The 18,626-nt window shown below is 34.5% G+C and overlaps 2 protein-coding genes across 50 annotated transcripts in view; one reads left to right on the forward strand and one right to left on the reverse strand.

The window, feature by feature from the left end:
• Window positions 1-2,903, forward strand: part of LOC145295928 (splicing regulator SDE2-like) — a 45,885-nt gene extending 42,982 nt beyond the window's left edge. The window contains exons 5-6 of the mRNA XM_080141804.1: window positions 1,099-1,507; window positions 2,668-2,903. Of these exons, the coding sequence (XP_079997930.1) occupies window positions 1,099-1,507; window positions 2,668-2,895 (637 nt within the window). The 3' untranslated portion in view covers window positions 2,896-2,903. The remainder of the gene's footprint in view (window positions 1-1,098; window positions 1,508-2,667) is intronic.
• Window position 2,904: 1 nt separating this feature from the next.
• The window catches only part of LOC145295927 (tudor domain-containing protein 7-like), a 336,149-nt gene continuing 320,427 nt past the window's right edge, over window positions 2,905-18,626 (reverse strand). For all 49 annotated transcript variants that reach the window (XM_080141773.1, XM_080141767.1, XM_080141753.1 and 46 more), the window contains 3 exons: window positions 14,612-14,719; window positions 11,136-11,253; window positions 2,905-4,187 (listed from right to left, as the gene is read on the reverse strand). In XM_080141773.1, coding sequence (XP_079997899.1) covers window positions 3,967-4,187; window positions 11,136-11,253; window positions 14,612-14,719 — 447 coding nt within the window. In that variant the 3' untranslated portion in view covers window positions 2,905-3,966. The remainder of the gene's footprint in view (window positions 4,188-11,135; window positions 11,254-14,611; window positions 14,720-18,626) is intronic.

Raw genomic sequence — 18,626 nt, forward strand, 5'->3', positions numbered from 1 at the left:
TAAATCACCTCAAGAACAGACATTTCTCTATCCTGCTAAGCATAGTATCTACATAAATGCTGAGCAGTATATATGAGTATATAAAACATACGCAGATGATTTCAAGATAAAAAACGATGTTCATCAGGGCTCAGTCCCCTTGTATTTATCATTGTCCTTGAAGCCTTTTTCCAAAGAGTTCTGTGCAGAATGTCAATGGAAGTTCATTGTGGAAATATGGCATGAAATCCAAAGGATGATTAGTAGCCTATTATTAGTAAACTAGTGGAAAGATTTTAATCAATATCCATGATGTGTGCAAGGAAATAGTGAGGTTCAATGTCTTTCTATGCACATCATGGATCAGCAAAATATTAATGTAGTAGTTTGTATGGAAAACTGACAGCAGGCTCCAATTAGAAGTGTACAAAATGTCTGGGGCAAGCATGTTTACTTAACCTTAGACCTTATGAGGTGATAGTAATGGAGGTGGTAGCGAGTTTAGCTCTACTATTACAGTAAATTGGTGTTGAGAACTATGTGGACTGATGTCAATCTTAAAATAGAACAACCCTTGAAGAAGAAATTGCAGAAACCTTCAGATGGAGGGTCAGAGAAAAGTTAGACCACCCAAATAAACGTTTTCTTTTTCTTTTTTTTTTTTTTTTTTTAAAGGGAGTCAACATTTATCAAAGCCTGAAGGCCACTCTAAGATAAGGGTTACAGAGTGTACGGTGGTTAGCGAGACTATAGCATTGTGATGGAAATTAGGTAGAATTGGATTTTTTTTTAAGGGGATGGCGCACTAAGAACTTGTTTACATTGGACTTCAAAACAACCATGTTGTAGTCAGTTGAATAGCAGATCTACAGTACAGAGTGCCGCAGTTATAAGAAAGTGCAAACTATCAACAGTGATCTTAGAAAGCAAGATTTGAATAGAATAAACGCTTAAAACCAGCTTGCAGACCTATATACCTAGGATACCTGATAAAAAAAAAACAAAAAAACTTTTGACTAAATTTGTTTTTACAATTTATTTATAAGATCACACCCCTTGAAGGATGTCGTCTTTGTATGTATCATAGTGACTTTTGTAATTTTTTTTTTTCTTTTTTAGGATTGGAGTGACAGAAGATAGTAGTGCAAGCATGAGCAGTGATGGATCTGATGACGATGATGTTACAGGAGGAGCACGTGCCTGTCCTGGTCTTCCTCCTCTTTCCAGAGATGAGGATTCTGCAACAGCATCCTGTTCAAGTCTTCCTCCTACTACGCCGGATGCAGCATCAGCATCTTGTTCTAATCCTCCTGCACCAAATTCAGCTGACATTGGAGCATCTACTTCAACTGGCTCTAACGAGTTTTGCCCACCTCATTCACTTGAACACACAACAACAGTTCAAGACTCCTCATTGGAATCCCTAGCCAGCAACATCACAGAAACGATCCACTCTTCATCTGAAATCGGTGAATCATGTTCTGAAGCAAAGGATACGGACACAGATAAGACGGAAGAGAAGACACTGGTAAATATATAAAAAAAAAAAATTTTTTTTTCTTTACTGCCTGTCTCTCTTTATTGTTAAATGTGCCAATTGAATAAGAGATACACCTTAATTATATATCTATTTTGGTTTGAGGTCTCTTTTCACCAAATTGTCATCCGAAATGAGAAAAACCAGCAAAGTATGTGCCATGAGATCGCATATTTTTGCTAGTATACATAATAAACGAACATACTATACTACTCCTCTCCACCTAAAGAAAAAGTGAAGATAATTTCTAGGAAGAAGTTATCGTGATTACAGAAATTGAACAAAGCACTAATAGTATAGTTTGGTTTCAGATATAATTTAAAAACCTTAACTTGTTCATAAGCTGACAATGACTGCAGTAGCCAAATACACAAGATTTTATTTCTTGGTGAGAACTTTTTCATTTTTGGTATTAATGTGTGCTAACAATTATTACAGAAAAGAATCCTTTCTCCCCTCCCCCTTCTCTCTCAATGTTGGGTTTTAAAACTTGAATAAAAATATTTTGTTTAAAGATGCAGGATAGTTAACAGCTTCCATTATCCCATTAGTGCAGTCTTTTCATAATTAACATATTTCAACAACATCTGTATTTTTCATAAAGTCATAAAGATTGCAGTGTTTATTAACTGAACATTAACACCTACGGTCTGATATGTCTCTGTGTACTGTGAATATCTTCAGTCGAAGAATACAATCAATTTAATCCATGTACTAAAAATGAATGAAACTTCCATGAAGAATCAATACCACAGAGATACTTCCCATCCGACTAAAATACATGGTTATTTTAAAGTTCAATCCTCATTGTCCACCTGATAAACTCCTTAACTCTCATTCTTGAGTGACCATTAGACCTTAATAAGCAGTGACTTGTTTATACATAAAAACAAATTTATATAATAAACCATTGGTGATGTATCCTATAAGGTTAAATCCTTACTTAAATATAACATTGTATGTACAAAAAGAATGTTTCTAAATAATATTTAGAAACCCCTTAACATGAGGAGACAGTGTTAACTATTCTGTACATGCACTCTATTGCTATAGTTACTAAAGAATGATGGGTTGTAAATTCTTGAAATAATGTATTATATACAAATCTGCACAAAGAAAGAGCAACTAACCCTTTTTTTTTTTTTTTTCAGGATTTAATGACCGTCTTGGAGTCGGCTAATTGTTCCAAAGATCTTGAATGTTTGGGTCTTGAAAAGCTGAAGCTTGCTCTTCTTGAGAAGGGCCTTAAGTGTGGAGGGACTCTAGCCGAAAGAGCCCAACGAATTTTTGCAGTAAGAGGTCTTTCTCAGGACCAGATCGACCCTTCTTTCTTTGCCAAACCAACTAAGGGAAAAGGAATCAAGAAAAATAAAATATAAATGTGTCAGTGTTTTTGTTTTTATTAAATCTTAAATCCCAAATGCTTCATTTAAATTTCTTTTACAACACAATCTGGGATTTTAAAAGAAAGCAAAGCCAATGTGGAGGGCAGCAAACTGCCAAGTTTTACTTAAAAAGAAAAAAAAATGAAATAAATAACAAAAGGAAAGTCAATGGTGGATGAAGTGGATATTTTGGGGTCGATGGTCAAGAAATGAGGTTTTTCTCTTTAGTGTGGAAATTGTCTCAGATTAAATAAAAGTTATCTTTTATTTTAATAAGAGATTTATAAATCATGTAATATACAAACAAAATTTGCCATTTAAAACAAAGGACAATTCTTAATTGGAAGTCCTTATTTGCCTCCCCATAAGGGTAGTTAGACACAGGACCTTTTTATAATGTAAGGAAAATCCAACTCCAAAATTGACCCGGTTTGGAAGGATTTCTCATTCTTTGACTGAGAAGAGAAAAAAATCAAGTGTAATAAGAACAGGTACTACACTTTGCTCCTATTGGAAATAAGTTCCAGTTTTTCTACATATTTTTGTCTAAATTGGATTGATTCAAGTTCCTTTTTTTTTTAAAAAAAGACTAAAGAAAAAACTTGCCTATACAACCTCATTTTTCCCTTTTGTGACCCTCACCCTCTTCAGATATGCTCTTTTTCTAACCTCACTGATATATATATATATTTTTTTTTTTTTTTTACTAAAATTTTTTGGGATGGGTAAGTTGGTAGGGTGGGTTTACCTTAAAAAAATGCTATTTACATTTTCTTTGTTCTTCCTTTGATTTATAAATTCTACAAAATGAAAGTTTTTTGTAAGGTTATTTAAACAAAGGTTAAGAACATTAAAGTATTAAAAAAAAAAAACTGCTTCCACCATTCAACTGTTTGGGTGGGAGAAAACATTTTTTTCTCAACTTGGTAGTCCGTTCACATTCCAATGATAACCAAGATAATTACTTTTTTCTCTTTCACTTTGCTAAGAAATAAAATTTTTCTAAAGTGAAAGGAAAAAAAAAAAGAATCGAGCAGACTTGTATGGATCTATTATTGCCTTGCATTATTCATTGTTTATCACATTCTTTGCATAGCCATATTCTACGAGAACGTCGTGAATGCATATGTCTGTTTCACCAGATGTATCAATCAAAATGATTGACAGATTTTCACCTTCTGTCGGGCGTGACTTTGAAAGGCAAGCAAAACATTTGTCTTTCGCAATTTCATGGAATTTGTATTTAGCAGCTTCACTCCAGATCGGCTTGTCAGCAGGAATGATACCTGGAAACAAAAAACAAAATCTTAAGTTAAAATTAATAAAAAAATCCACTTTTAAGAAGCATGATTAAAATGAAATTCAAAATATGACGATTAAAAGATCAGACTCGTGCAGTATATTTTATTTTTAATAAAATAAATACTTAAAATTTCAAATTTTCGGCTTATACCAAGAAGATTCAGACATTACTAGCCATAATAGTGTTTCACTGCAGTCTCTAGTTGCTGAAAATAGAGATTGTATCGCTCATTTCAGTGTTTGCGTCCGATCATGCGAACGTGTAAAATTTAATAGAAATTCACTGTCGGAGTCTGATCTTTTAACCGTCATGATTTGAATTTCGTTTTCACTATGCTTTTAAACAATGGATTTCTATTAATTTTAACACGTGCGCATGATCAAGTGCAAATGCTGAATTGGACGATACAATCTATATCTTTGATAACTAAAGACTGCAGCGAAACACCATAGCTAGTAAGAAAAAAAGTATTGTCTAAACTTTCCTGCTGTATAAGCTGAAAATTAGAAATTTTAAATATATATTTACTTAAAATATACTGCACGAGTTTGATCTTTTAATCATTTTCGTTTCAAGGGATGAAGAAAAGGACAAAGAGGGTATAACTAGTTTCTATTCACAATTTCATGTAAAGAAAAAAGTTAATAATAGTGAAACTACTAATAATAGCTGCATGTAAAGAATTTTGAAACTTTTATTAAAGTTAAAATGATATTTGTAAAGGATTGTACGTGATCAATTTTCATGGAAACTCCAAAGTACAGATTTTTCTGAACAGTGGTAATGTTCTGGTTAATAATGGCAGTTCTTAACTTCAGCTTTTAGACCAGCACCAGCTCCTCCCTGTGCTTTAATGTCATCATAATTATCTTAGACATTTTGCACATAAACTGGTTAGTATTTCTCATTCTACAATTCCACATTTAATGCACAGACATACATGTTGTTTGAATCGATTTATATGTACAATGCAGTTTTCAAAAAATATGTGGGTATTTTTTTTTTTTTTTGCACCTGACGACACCCACATTTCATTTTATGCAATTTAAATAAACTATATTACCATTCTTTGAAATTTTAACACTTTATATGCTCAGTTTACATTTATTTTTACTATGGTAAGTTTTTGTTTAATGGCACATCAACCCTATAGGTCATTTCATGCCATGAAATGTGAAGAAAGTATTCTTCATTGAGTCTTTAGGTAATAAATTGTTTTTAATTAAGATTTAGCATTTCTAAGTCAGGGTTTTTTTCTCCTTTCAAATGTGTTCCAAAGGTTTAATTTTTCTTAGAAAATCTAATATTTTATAAGGTTTTCCAAATATTGCTAGAGGGTTTTGTTCTTTGAAATATTTCAGACGAATATTTTCATATTTTTTGCATTCCATTAATGTGTTTAATGGTTAGTGGATGTTGACGGGTTCTACATTGAGGGGATACCTTCAGCTTTCAGAAGGTATTCATGAGTTAGTCTTGAATGACCAATTCAAATTCTGGTAAATATAGTGTCTAATTTTCGTATTGGTATTATGGTCCTATCTTGTCCAACATTCAGTTGTATTTCTCTAAGTTTTTTGTTTAGTTGTTCTTCCCATAGTTTTTGCCATTTGATTTTTATATAGGAGTTTATTTTGGTTTTTCATATCTGTGTATGGTATTTTTATGTTTGATGGAGTCAAGTTTGTTTCGTCCTTAGCCAGTTTGTCAGCTTCTGAATTTTCTTTTATGCCGACATGACTTGGTATCCATGCTAATATTATTGTCTTATTTTCCTTTACTTGGTGTTGGTATATTTCCATGATTTCCAGGATGTACGGATGGTTTAGGTTCCTTTCTTTCAATGCCATTAAGCTGGACATGGAGTCACTGAAAATAAGGAATTTATTCTCGCTAGACTCTCGGACTAGTTCTAGAGTCATCTTAATAGCCTGTAATTCTGCGGCGTATATAGAAGCACCGTCCAGTAATTGGACTTGCTTGTGTGTGTTATGCATTTTTGCTGCTGCTCCTAGTCTTTCAGTTATTTTTGAGCCATCTGTATAGATGGTTTTGTATGTGGAGTAATTATCTCTTAGTTCTAGGAATTTGTTTTGATAGGTTTGGTAGCTGGTCTGTTTTTTAGCTGTTTTAATAGTCATGTCTATATATGGTTCTGTGATTGTCCATGGTGGAGTATTATTAATTGTGTAAGTTTGTATGTTTTTTGGTTCTTCGTATCCTTCTGTAATAGCCTTTTTAAGGCGATATCTCAGAGGTTTAATAGCTGTAGCTTTGCTGGTATAAAAATGTTCATACATTGATGTATATATTTTTTCATGAGCAGGATTTTCTGGTAGACTTAAGTTTCAGCGTATATTGGAGCGAGAGTTTTTCCCATCTCAGGTGGAGGGGGAGTTCATTAGCTACTGAGTGGAGGCTTTGAATAGGTAATGTTCGGAAGGCTCCTAAACAGAGTCTGAGTGCTTGTATGGGCTTGAGTTTCTCTAGATATGATTTCCTTGCTGAGTTATATATAATGCAACCATAGTCCAATTTAGGTCTAATGAGTGCTCTATATAGTAGGAGCATGGTTTCCCTGTCTGCTCCCCAGTTTGTGTGTGATATTATCTTTAGTATGTTTAATGCTTTTTGGCATTTTTTTTTTTTTTTTTAGTGCTTCTATATGTGGCTTGAAGTTAAATTTGTTATCCAGGATCATCCCCAGATATTGGTATTACATGGTTACTAATTTTTAGTTGTGGGTTTTGATGATATCCTCTTTTTTGCAAAAGTGCATGCAAACTGTTTTGGTTTTTGAGAAGATAAACCCATTTTCATCAGCCCATTTCTCTATTTTATTAAGGCATTCCTGTAATTTTTTTTTCTATTGTTAACATATTAGGGGATGAATAGGTGATTGATAAGTTGTCTACAAAGAGGGATTTATCAATGTTTGTGGTCATTACTTTACCAATACTATTGATTTTTAGCAGGAAGAGTGTAACAGATATTATACTGCCCTGGGGCACTCCCATCTCTTGTTCATACACTTCAGATTTTTTCCAAGGCACACCCTAAAAGTATGGTTTTTAAGGAAATTTTGTATAAATGTTGGCATCCTTCCTCTGATTCCCAGGTTGTGCAGGTCCCTCATGATGCCGTATTTCCATGTGGTGTCATATGCTTTTTCTAAATCAAAAAATACTGACACCACATGGTGGTTTCTGATAAGTCCATCTCTTATGTAGGATTCCATCCTAACCAACTGATCCATTCACTCTTTTTTCCTGTAGCCACATTGATGTTTGTCTAATATCTTGTTTTTTTTCTAATATGCATACGATAACTCTTTTGTTTTGGTTTTTCTTTTGTTTTGATGGTGTTAGATAAGAAGTCTCCATTTTATCAGGTTCCGTCAAATTTTCTAATTTTTTTTTATTGGTTTATTGTTTGGTTTTTGAGAAAGTTTGTTCTTGGAGAAATTGGCCTTTAAGGGGGGAGGTTTGGGTTTGGGAGGAGACAAATACTTTGAGTTCTTTTTTGGTTTCTTGCTTTAATTTTTCCAGTTTTTGAGAGCGTTGTATTTTTAAGTTTTTTTGAAAGTTAAGTTCATTCGGTTCTAGCTGTACCAGTTTTTCAATTAGTTGGTCGTATTTATCAGCCTGGTTGATGGGATTTGTTTTTTCTGTAATTTTTGCATAAGTTTTGTTTTTTATAACTCCTTACACTATTGTTTTCGCTTCTAGGTAAGAAATATTACGTTTATGCTTTGTGGCTAGGATTTCTTCTTCAATTTTCCATCATTCAGTTTTTGGAATAGGCAGGATGCTCGCCTTGGCAGTTTGTACATTTGGACTCACGACATTCTTGTTCGTAGAGCCACATTTAGCACACGTAGGATGACCACTCCAGGCATCTCTATGGTGACCGAATTTTTGACAGTTGAAACATCTCCGAGGATCTGGGATGTTTATTTCAACTGGTTCTATGGTGTAGCCAATTTTAATTTTAGATGAAATTTTTGGAGTGTTAAATGTGATAATATAAGTATGGGTTGGTATTTTCTTTATGTAGATTCTTTTATAGTCAATGACTCCTTGTTTGCTTAGTTCGTTCTGGATTTCTTCTGGTGAAGCAAGTGATAGTTCCCGGCTTCGGATAACTCCTTTAGATTGATTTAGTTTATTGTGTGGGGTGACTTTAATGTTAATATTATGGAAAGTTTTCATGTTTTTTAAATTTAAGCTTTGGTTTATTGCTTCAATTTCAATTAATAGGTTACCATCTCTTGTTTTTTTTTTAATCATTTTTGGGTTTATTTTCCTGCTTAGCACTTTTTCGATGAGAAAAGGGGATAATTTTGTCATCGGTGTTTCATCTAGTGATTTTATTACATAGTATTTAAGAAAGTCTACGTTTTCCTCACTTTCTTAGGCCGATAAAGCACATTTGGGTTTTTTGTTTTGTTTTGACATAATTATGGATAAAAGTTTCATTTCCCGTGTTCCCCACCCACCTTGGGACCCAATATTGGGACTTGTCAAGGGGGAAACCCATTCGCCTTGACAGAGTCAGGGTTACACAGGCAGCATACTCAGTCAAGTAAGAAATACTGATCATCTGTCGTTATCCAGTTTTCACTACCCAAATCTAGCGTGAAAAAAGTTGTGATTGCAGCCATGTCAGGATTTGGTTTTATACTTTCTGCTGATTGACCCTTGGCCAACGCTTTCAAACGTCTACTTTGGGGTGAAGTTTTCTTGGTTTCTATGGTTTTGGTTGAGAGAATTTCTTTTATTGATTTTAAACTTCCCAGTTTAGTCCAAACCATTGATAGTAGATGTAGGGCTTGACCTGACCAGCCGATTGATCGGATCGGGCCCCTCCGACCGCCCGTCTAACCGAGGTAAGGGCCAAAGTAATGTGTTGGGAAGAAGAGGCTTGTAACTTGTCCTCCAAGACCTTAAATCACCAGAATTCCATCCAAAGTGTCATGGGTTGCTACCCACGGCCAACAGGTATCCCCATTGAGGGACTTTTACCCTCTGCAGGGGGGCAGTCGGTGTATTCTAATGCCGCACCGACAGGGCCTATTTTTACTATGAATTCATATATAAGAATTCAAATAAATATAATGTTGTTTTAAAAAAAAAAAACCTCATTAATATATATATTAATCTGTTGAATTGTAGCGAAAAAACATTCTAAAATTTTTTTTTTTTCAAATATTAAAATGATTTTGAATCCATTCTTCTGAAAATGTTCAGTTTAAAGCATAAAAATTTGAGAAAACATTTCCTATTTTTTTATAATTATTACATGAGACTTACATTGATCTATCCATAAATAAAGAATACCTATAAACAACTTTATAAAGTACATACAAAATTATGACATTACCAATTATATTGTGAGCAATGAAGTTTCCTACTGACCTCTTCATAAAACAGAATACTTCATATTTCTGTGTTATTTAGCATTCTTCTATATTACAGGGAGCAACAGCGGGGAAACAGATCCTGCTAGTACGAGGGGCGTGCAATAAGTAATGCCCCTGACCCACTTCCAGTTGTCTGATCTAGCTGAAATTTTGCGTGTGCAATGATTTATATCTTTACGGGTTATGTGGCAAATTATAGCTCTGAACTAATTGTGGTTTCTGTTTTACAGGTGTTTGAACTGAGTCAGGTGTGAAATGGAGCCTGTTGAATGTTGAGCAGTGATTCGGTTTTTGTATTTGAAAGGATGCTCACCACAGGAGACTTTTGATGAAATGAAAGAAACTTATGGTGATAATGTCCCATCATATGACCTTGTAAAACGCTGGCATTGTGAATTCAAACATGGCCAGAAGTCTGTGGAAACAGCTCTCAGATCTGCCCCCCCCCACTTCTGCCATTGATGAGGCATCTGTTCGTCAAGTTGAGACTGCCATTTTGGAAGGTGCATTACTATTTGCCAAACAGCCCAAGATGTCAAGATTAGTACAGGGTCTGTGGAAACTATCATTCATGACCATTTGCATAAGGTGTCTGCCAGATGGATTCCCAGGTTGCTCACACCATTCCAGAAGCGAGAACGCGTCGAGTACTCGAGGATGAATTTGGAGATGTGCCAAGAAGATGAGTCAAAGTTTTTCAAAAGACTGATTACACAGGATGAAACCTGGGTCCATCACTATGATCAGAGACCAAAGCCCAGTCAATGCAGTGAAAGCCCTTGGACTTACCATCTCCAAAGAAGGCAAGGGTGCAGCCCTCCGCTGGCAAGATCATGCTCACAGTCTTCTGGGACCAGTACGGAGTAGTGATGACGGATTTACTGGCAAAGGGTACCACAATTACAGGAGCTTATTATGCTTCACTTTTGAGGAAATAAAGGGAAGCTATCAAAATCAAGAGGCGGGGCAAAATCAGCAAAGGTACCCTCCTCCTGCAGGACAACGCTCCGATCCACAACTCGCATGTCGCTATATCAGAAGCACGGTCGTGTGGTTATGAATCCTTCCCCATACTCCCTATTCTCCTGACCTTGCACCCTCTGACTTTTACCTCTTCCCAGCTATGAAGTTGTTTTTGAAAGGAAAGCGTTTCCCAGATGATGCAGCCTTGATTTCTGAAATCACATCGTGGTTTGAGGACCAACTTGGGGTGGTCTACAAAAACGGTCCCCAGAGCTGCATCAAACGATGGGAGAAATGCATAACTCTGGGTGGTTCCTATGTAGAGAAAGACTAATAACTGTGCCAAGTTTTGTTGCTCTACTGCTATGGGAAGTGGGTCAGGGGCATTACTTATTGCATGCCCTTCGTGTGTGTGTGTGTGTGTGTATATATATATATATATATATATAAATTGCAGATCAATTTCTTTTGCATGTGTATAGTTTGTGAGTGAGTAGTTTGCAACTGGTTTGTGATAAGGCTTAGTAAAAAATAAGATGCTCTCACCATGGAGTTTGCACCTGAGGGCAAGGTAAGGAAGTTTCCAGAATTCCAAGGGCAGAGGTCTGATGTCATCGATTTTTATCAAATTGAAATGGCCATAGTCAGGATACAAAACCAACACCTGAAACAAAAGGAAATTATCAATAAAACATTTGTCGGCAGATTATAACGATTATAACAAATATAAAATAGTTATCTATAAAAGAGAAATATTTTAAACGAAATAACATTTTTTCTTGATTTAACTTTAAAGTGAACAAAAATTTTATTCCCTAATTTTTCTAAACTTTTATAAACCTCAATAAAAGACAATTAGAAACTTGACTGGTTTATTTCAGTGCAGTAGATATAGCATGATAGTTTTTAAGTTTATGCAAAGTGTTTTGGGTTTTTTTTTTTTCAATATACATGCTTATGTTTTAATTTTTATTAAATAAAATTGTTTTGTGTAAGCAATAAAACTATTTCAAAAAAAATGTTAAAATGTGGATTTTAAAATCTTTAATTTATTTGCTTCCCCACCAAAGCAAATTAGGCACAAGGCTGTTTTTAATGTGGGGTAAAAACCAGCTTCCCTAAAAGTAGGCAAAAAGGGGGCACTCTGGTTACTAAAAATAATAATTGTCCCAGTATAGAGGGTTTCTCCTCCATTGACTGGTACAAATTATCTTAAGTGCAGCATCTGAAGAACAGATACTATACTTTGATCCTGGCCCAAAGGCCAAGAACAACAGAAAAAAGGCAAGCCTCTTTTCTAAAGAATTTATTTTAAAAAATGAGCACATTAAAAATTTCTGTAACTATTAAAATATTAAGCAAAGTGAAAATATTTTCATCTATAAAATATTTTGTTTAAAAGTTCTTTATTAGTTTTTTTTTGCATTTAATTAATGTTTTTTTTTTTCAATAATGATAAAAATAATTAACATAATTGATCAATTAAAAGAAAATGTTTTTGTTACAATGTTGATGGATTAAAAAGGGTTGATACGCCACAGAGACAAACGTTGAAATTCGGACAGTGGAAAACAAAAAGAAAAAGTCACAAAAACAAAAAAAGTTCAAAGCATGTTGAATACTTGTAGAAGATGTAAAAAAAAAAAAAATTGATTAGAAATATTCTAGCTTTTCTGAAAGAAAACCTTTGATTTATTTTCTGGGCAATAAAACTGAATTGATGTGATTATTAATTAACTTTTCCATGGATTTGTGAAATAAACATCTTTCTTTTTAAGGATAGGCTTGCAAGAGAATAGTGTCCAGACAAAGAACACTTTACTGATATCGGTCAGAGGAATAATCAACATGTTATTCAAATACCAATATAGGCAAAAACCAGACTTATTACGGCCATTAACGCCGCTGAGTTTTTTGAATTACGTCAAATGTTGAGTTATTTATCAAAAACTGGAAGGGTCACACACATTCTTATCACATTCTGATTTGAGACAAAATGGATAACTTCTGTAAAGGTAGCTGCACATGTAATTGTGAAGCAAGGGTTGCACAATCCTAAACCACACCTCTCTTGAATCAACACTGATTCCAGTGGCAGGGAGAAGTCCAGAACAACCTGAAACAATGCAGGTATAAGCAGAGAGCATATACAGCTCCTGGTATTCCAAAATGGTCACTAATTTGTGTAAACAATAAAACAGAATTAAAAAAAAACAAAAAAAAACTCAGGCTCAACGTCGCTTAAAGGGCCACACACATCTACAGCGATAATAATTGAATTACCTTGATCTTACCAATAACCCATTTTTCTATGGTTGAACATTTTATAAGGAAATCAAAAAGATGAATTGTGATTTCAGAGACTATCCAAATAAAGAGGGAGAGGGAGGTATCTCTCATCCATGGTAGCAAGGAGAGAAGAAAAATAGATTAAGAAGAAACTGTTGGACTTAAAGACTTGTTGGTGACTCATGGTTTTGCAGAATTGTGATTTGTACTGGGAATTGGAGAATATTATCCATAATGTATTATCGAGAGTTAGGAGTTGAATTCTATTGGGAAGGGGGACAGTGTTATATTTCTCTGGTTCTCAATATAAGCTGTTGCATCAGGAGTTTGAATGAATCAACTCTGCTCAACTGCTGAACTCCATGCTGTTGAGAGATTAACCCTTGAACCTAGGGTTGTAATGACTAAACTTGAAAATTTCTTAGACTCTGCTCGGCCACCAGACTCCACGACATTGAGACTAATCTCTAGATTTAGGCTTGAAATCACTAAACTCAAAAATTGCCCAAATTTTACCCAAGAGTGCACGAATATTAAGAGCCTAAGTTAAACTTTGTGAAGAATCAGTGTATAATTTTTCAATGAATAGTTATTGTTACTTCATCCAAAAAGATCAGTCATTGGAGTGCGATTCTTTCTGCGTTTGGCTTGCTCCCCAATGATAGAGACTTTGGTGACTAATGCTGAACGATCTATCCTGATCTTTTTGCAACGTAGGGAAAAATGGTGATTTGTCAGATAGAACCTTTTGACAATCAAGGCCTTTGCCAGAGTGACAAACCAGGACCCAGAATGGCCTAATTTTGTAACTTCACTCACTAGACATCATTGTTAGACAGGCTAGGGGTACATTTAGTTAAGAATCTTAAAAAGTTATTGATATTTAAATTAAATCATGGGATGTGACAAGGATGATGAGAATGTGCTCAAAACACCAAAAAGTAACTTTTTTGATGGGAACACTAATTGTGTTGAATAATCACATGTGTGTTAATGTATATAAGTGAAAAGTTGCTAGTGAGTTGGGAATATGTGTTGCACAGAAACAAATCATATGAGAATGATACAATAGATGTTTAATGAGAGTTATAAAGAAAGGGTTAGATCTTATGATCTTAGAGAAAGATTAAATTTGGACAATATAAAGGTGTGAACAGAATTGAGAGACTGTTGCTGGACTCACATTGAAAGAATGGATGAGTGATTTAGGGTTAATAGATGTAGAACAGTTGAGGCGGCAGGATCAGCTGGTATGGTAAAGCCAAGGAAAAGATGAACGTGATAAAGAATTATTTGAGAAAAAGAGGGATAAATAAAGACTTAGGCAGGAATAGGTTAGCTTGGAAATTTCTCAAAGCTGTCCAAATATGCAAGCTTGCAAAAACGAATTTGATGATGGATTTTTATATTTGATAAAACATGGAACGTAACTTGGGGTGGGGGTGGGGGGGATATCTTTTAGGCTCGACTGTTAGAAACGAAACAATTTAGATTTGTTTTTGCTTTCTCTTGTTCATATGGGGTGATTTGGTTTTTTAAAAATATCTTTTGAAGCATTCTATACTTTGCGAACTGCAGTCTTAATAAGGTCTTGCATGAACGCATGTGGCATGAGGTAGTTTCTCCAGAGTGCTTCCCATTTTCATAAATATTGTACCTTACATTCATGGTTTCTATTAAACAAACTTCTTGAGTGGGGTGGGGGATGCACAGAGAGAGAAAAATAGTCTTACATCACCGGTATCTTGGATTTCCTTTGGAATCACACGAAACCAAATGTCTTCGGAGAAACCAGCATAAAGATGCTCAGGGAGAACATCAGTTTCATTTAAAATGACACTCTGAAAGAAAGAAAGAAACTTTGAAATGGAAAAACGAACAGTAGAGTTAAACAGAAGAGAAAATACAAAATAATTGTGAATTACAGTTGTTCAGTGCATGGTTAGTTTTGCTCATTTTACAGCATATCAACTCTTATTATTATTTTAATTATTATTATTATTATTATTGACAAAAAAACAATACTATTATGGTGTAACACTATTCCATATCCTGAGCCACTCAAAGTTGCTTGCTAGCAATCATGATGAGTCAGTATTTGACACTGTCAAAAAGTTCCATATGTGTAGAGATACGATAGAATGTCTTTGTTTCTGAAGATAACTGAAAGGTAAATTTGGAGTGACAACTGAAAGCCCAAATCACGATCAGGAAAAAATTTAAAAACAAAAGCTTGTCACTTCAAAAGCAAAAGAATCATAAATGCATTTCTGAAAAGACGACCAAAGAACTGATAAAAAAATATATCTTTGTTAAGAGAAAGAAAGAAAAAACAGAAAGGGAGGAAGAGAGAGACGAAAAGAGATTTGAGAGAGAGAGACGAAAAGAGATTTGAGAGAGAGAGAGAAAAAGAAAAGGATTTTGGAAGAAAGAAAGAAGACAAAGAGAATAGAGGAGGAAATGCTAATCTCAGAGAGATAGGAAGCAGAAATAGGGTTTTCATAAAAAATTGTTTTAGCAGATAGAGATTCACTTTTTGGTGTCGATATAGAAAAGTCAGCTTTTGGGCTGGCAGCCCAAAAGGCTGGATCTCTCTCTAAAAGAGCAAAGAGCGTGACCAGTCGAGTAGACAGACAACCATAAGCCTTGTTTAGAACCTTGCAATAAAAATCAAATTAAATTGAAATCCTGCATCTGAAGCATTAGTTTGTTCTTAAATTAGAGAGAGATAAAATAACTAATTTAACTTATTTTTTCATAACTGTATCTGAAATTACTGTATCTAGAATAATTATTTTTAGTTTATAAGAAAATGATCTCGGAGGTTTTCATTAACTATTGATTGCTGTGGTTTATGATTACCATCTGAAGTATGGTAAAATTAATATTGTCAAAAGAAGGGGAAAAGGGTGTGAAGCAAGACAAAATGTAACAAAGACTCGACAGAGGCAACCTTTCTAGGGCAATTGCTCGACATATCTAAGGCCTTTGATAGGGTATGGCATAAAGGTTTACTTCATAAGATCTCTAGCTATGGTATTGCTGGAAATGTCTTCTCAATTATTAAATCATTTCTTTCTGATAGGTTCATAAGAGTAGTAGTTGAGGGGCAAAAATCAGAAGCTCACAGTATTAATGCCGGTGTCCCTCAGGGATCCATCCTGGGCCCAACTCTTTTTCCTGATCTATATTAATGATCTTCCAAATCACATCCTTACATCATTTGTAGACATCTATGCTGACGACACTACCATTTATGGTAGCACATCTAAGACAGTAAACGACCAAGTTCTCTCAAATTCTCTCTCCTCTGATCTTGAGCACGTAGTACAATGGGGTAAGGAGTGGCTGGTTACTTTTAATGCATCTAAAACCAAGCTTCTCTCTTTTCATCATCAACATTCTGATCCACATCTGGCATCAATTGAAATGAATGGCTCTCGTCTTCAGGAGGCCTCAAGTTTTGACAAGCTTCTTGGCTTGACCATTACTCCTGATCTTAAATGGAACACGTACATCAAATCTGTTGCCAAGGCCGCTGGAAAAATGGTGGGATCTTTCTATCGATCCTGTAGATATTTCACTGCTGATGCTATTCTCTATCTATATAAGAGCCAGGTACGTCCAAGGATGGAATACTGTTGCCACATCTGGGCAGGAGCTGCTAGAAAGGACTTGGCCTGCCTTGATAGAGTTCAAAATAGACTTCGTAGCCTCGTAGGAGATGTCCTTTTCTCTTCCTTGCAACCTCTATCTCACAGAAGAGATGTTGCGAGTTTGTCTCTGATGTATCGTCATTTTCATGGAAAGTGTTCGACTGAGCTTCAATCTATGGTCCCCCCTCGCCAAACTTTCACAAGAAACACTCGTCTAGCTGTAAACACTATCAATAATTCCCCTCACCCTTTATCTGTGCCTAAACCTAAACGTAGATTCCATGAACAGAGCTTCTTTCTTAGAACTGCACGCCTGTGGAATTGTCTTCCGTTTTCCTGCTTTCCGGCTGACTACAATATGGTTGTCTTTAAGTCTAACGTAAATAAGTTCTTGATGAGCCGTTCCATATAAGTTATCAAATTTACCAAATTTTCATTACTAATGATTACTATATTGTCCAATTTCTAATGTACACTCTTTAACCCTTATCCTTGAGTGGCCTCTTGGCCTTGATAATGTGGTGATGACTATGTAAAAAAAAAAAAAAAAAAAAAAGAGAGAGGAAGAAAGAAAGTGAGAGAGGGGGAGAAAGAAAAATAAAATTAAATCAAATGGGAAAAAATAAAAATTTCAAAAAGCAGATTTTCACGTTTATTGAATCACAAAACAGTAGACAACTCACATTCATAAATATATCGTAAATGATTCATTTGAAAATAATGTTAAAATCAGAAGTTTCCACACAAGGTTAAAATTGAGTCAGAGAATGGAAAATTCTATTTAGAGGTAAGGGTAGAAGAACAAGAACTTTATGTACAGGAAGTTGTTTCATGAGAAGTAGTGCAATGTAACCTCATGAAGAAAGGATTTTTTTCTTTGGCAGGCGAGATCATCATATTTGGTTGCAATTCTTGACACTCTTCGTGTAATCCCTGCACAGAGTAGGCAATGGAAAGATTATGTTTAGCACCATAGAACCATAAAAAAGTGGTTGCCTATAGCTGAGAGTGACTTATCTCATTCATTAGCTAGCGCACAAAGGTAGAAGAGAAAGCGACACTCTTTTCTCGGCATCACTCCATTTATCCTTTATTCTCACGTCATAATGCAGAGTGTTTAGGAATTAAGTACTAATTAAGTTTTTTGATATGACCACTCAAGGATTGAACGCTAGTCTCCTGGCCTATTAGTAAACACTTTTACCATTATGTGAAATGGCTATAGGAGAACGTTATCCATTGAGGAGATGGTTGTTAAAGATTGTTTTTCTCTTATGTTCATTATCTTGCAAGCAAAAGAGGAAGACACAAAAACTTTGGCTATCATATCACCATTGTTGCAACTTCAGAGAGAAACACCTTGTTATGTCAATTGAATAAAATTAATTCATTAGTTAGTTAGTTAGTAGATGGAATTAATAATTTTATAATTTACATAAAAATGAATTAAATGATCCTAATTATGATATAATAAAATTATTAATTTTTATGTAAATTATAAAATTATTAATTCCATCTACTAACTAACTAACGAATTAATTTTATTCAAACAATTTTCACTACATAAATATATGCAATAGGGGGGAAATAAGTTCAATCCAGCGACTGACACCCTTTCTAACTCAACAATAAACAACAACATATGCAAATAATAAATAAAATATTTATTAATATTCAAATTTTATTTTTAGCTGCAATATTTTAAGTCTAAAAAATTCTTATTTTTTACTTTACTAGAATATCTTGTTCTTTACTTTTCCAGATTGAATTTCTTGTCCTTTACTTTTCCAGGTTTAATAAAATCTTAAGAATATTACTTTTCATGCGCACATTTTTCCATATAATCCATGATTTTTCCAGGCATTGCTATTGTATTAATATATAAATTTATAATATTTATTAATGATTGTCAAACTCTCAAACACACATTTATGCAATATTTATCATTCAATCACAGTAGTTCCGAGTCAGGGTCTCTACCGAGACTGCGGTTCATGAATTCGTGATCTGTATAGAGCGTAAACTAACAAAAAAGAAGATGGCACTCGGTGTCTTTTTAGATATCGTTGGAGCTTTTGACAACATACCCTTC

The sequence above is a fragment of the Euprymna scolopes genome, chromosome 16 (assembly GCF_053919585.1).
Source record: "Euprymna scolopes isolate OS-2025 chromosome 16, ASM5391958v1, whole genome shotgun sequence".
Classification (NCBI taxonomy): Eukaryota; Metazoa; Mollusca; class Cephalopoda; order Sepiida; family Sepiolidae; genus Euprymna; species Euprymna scolopes.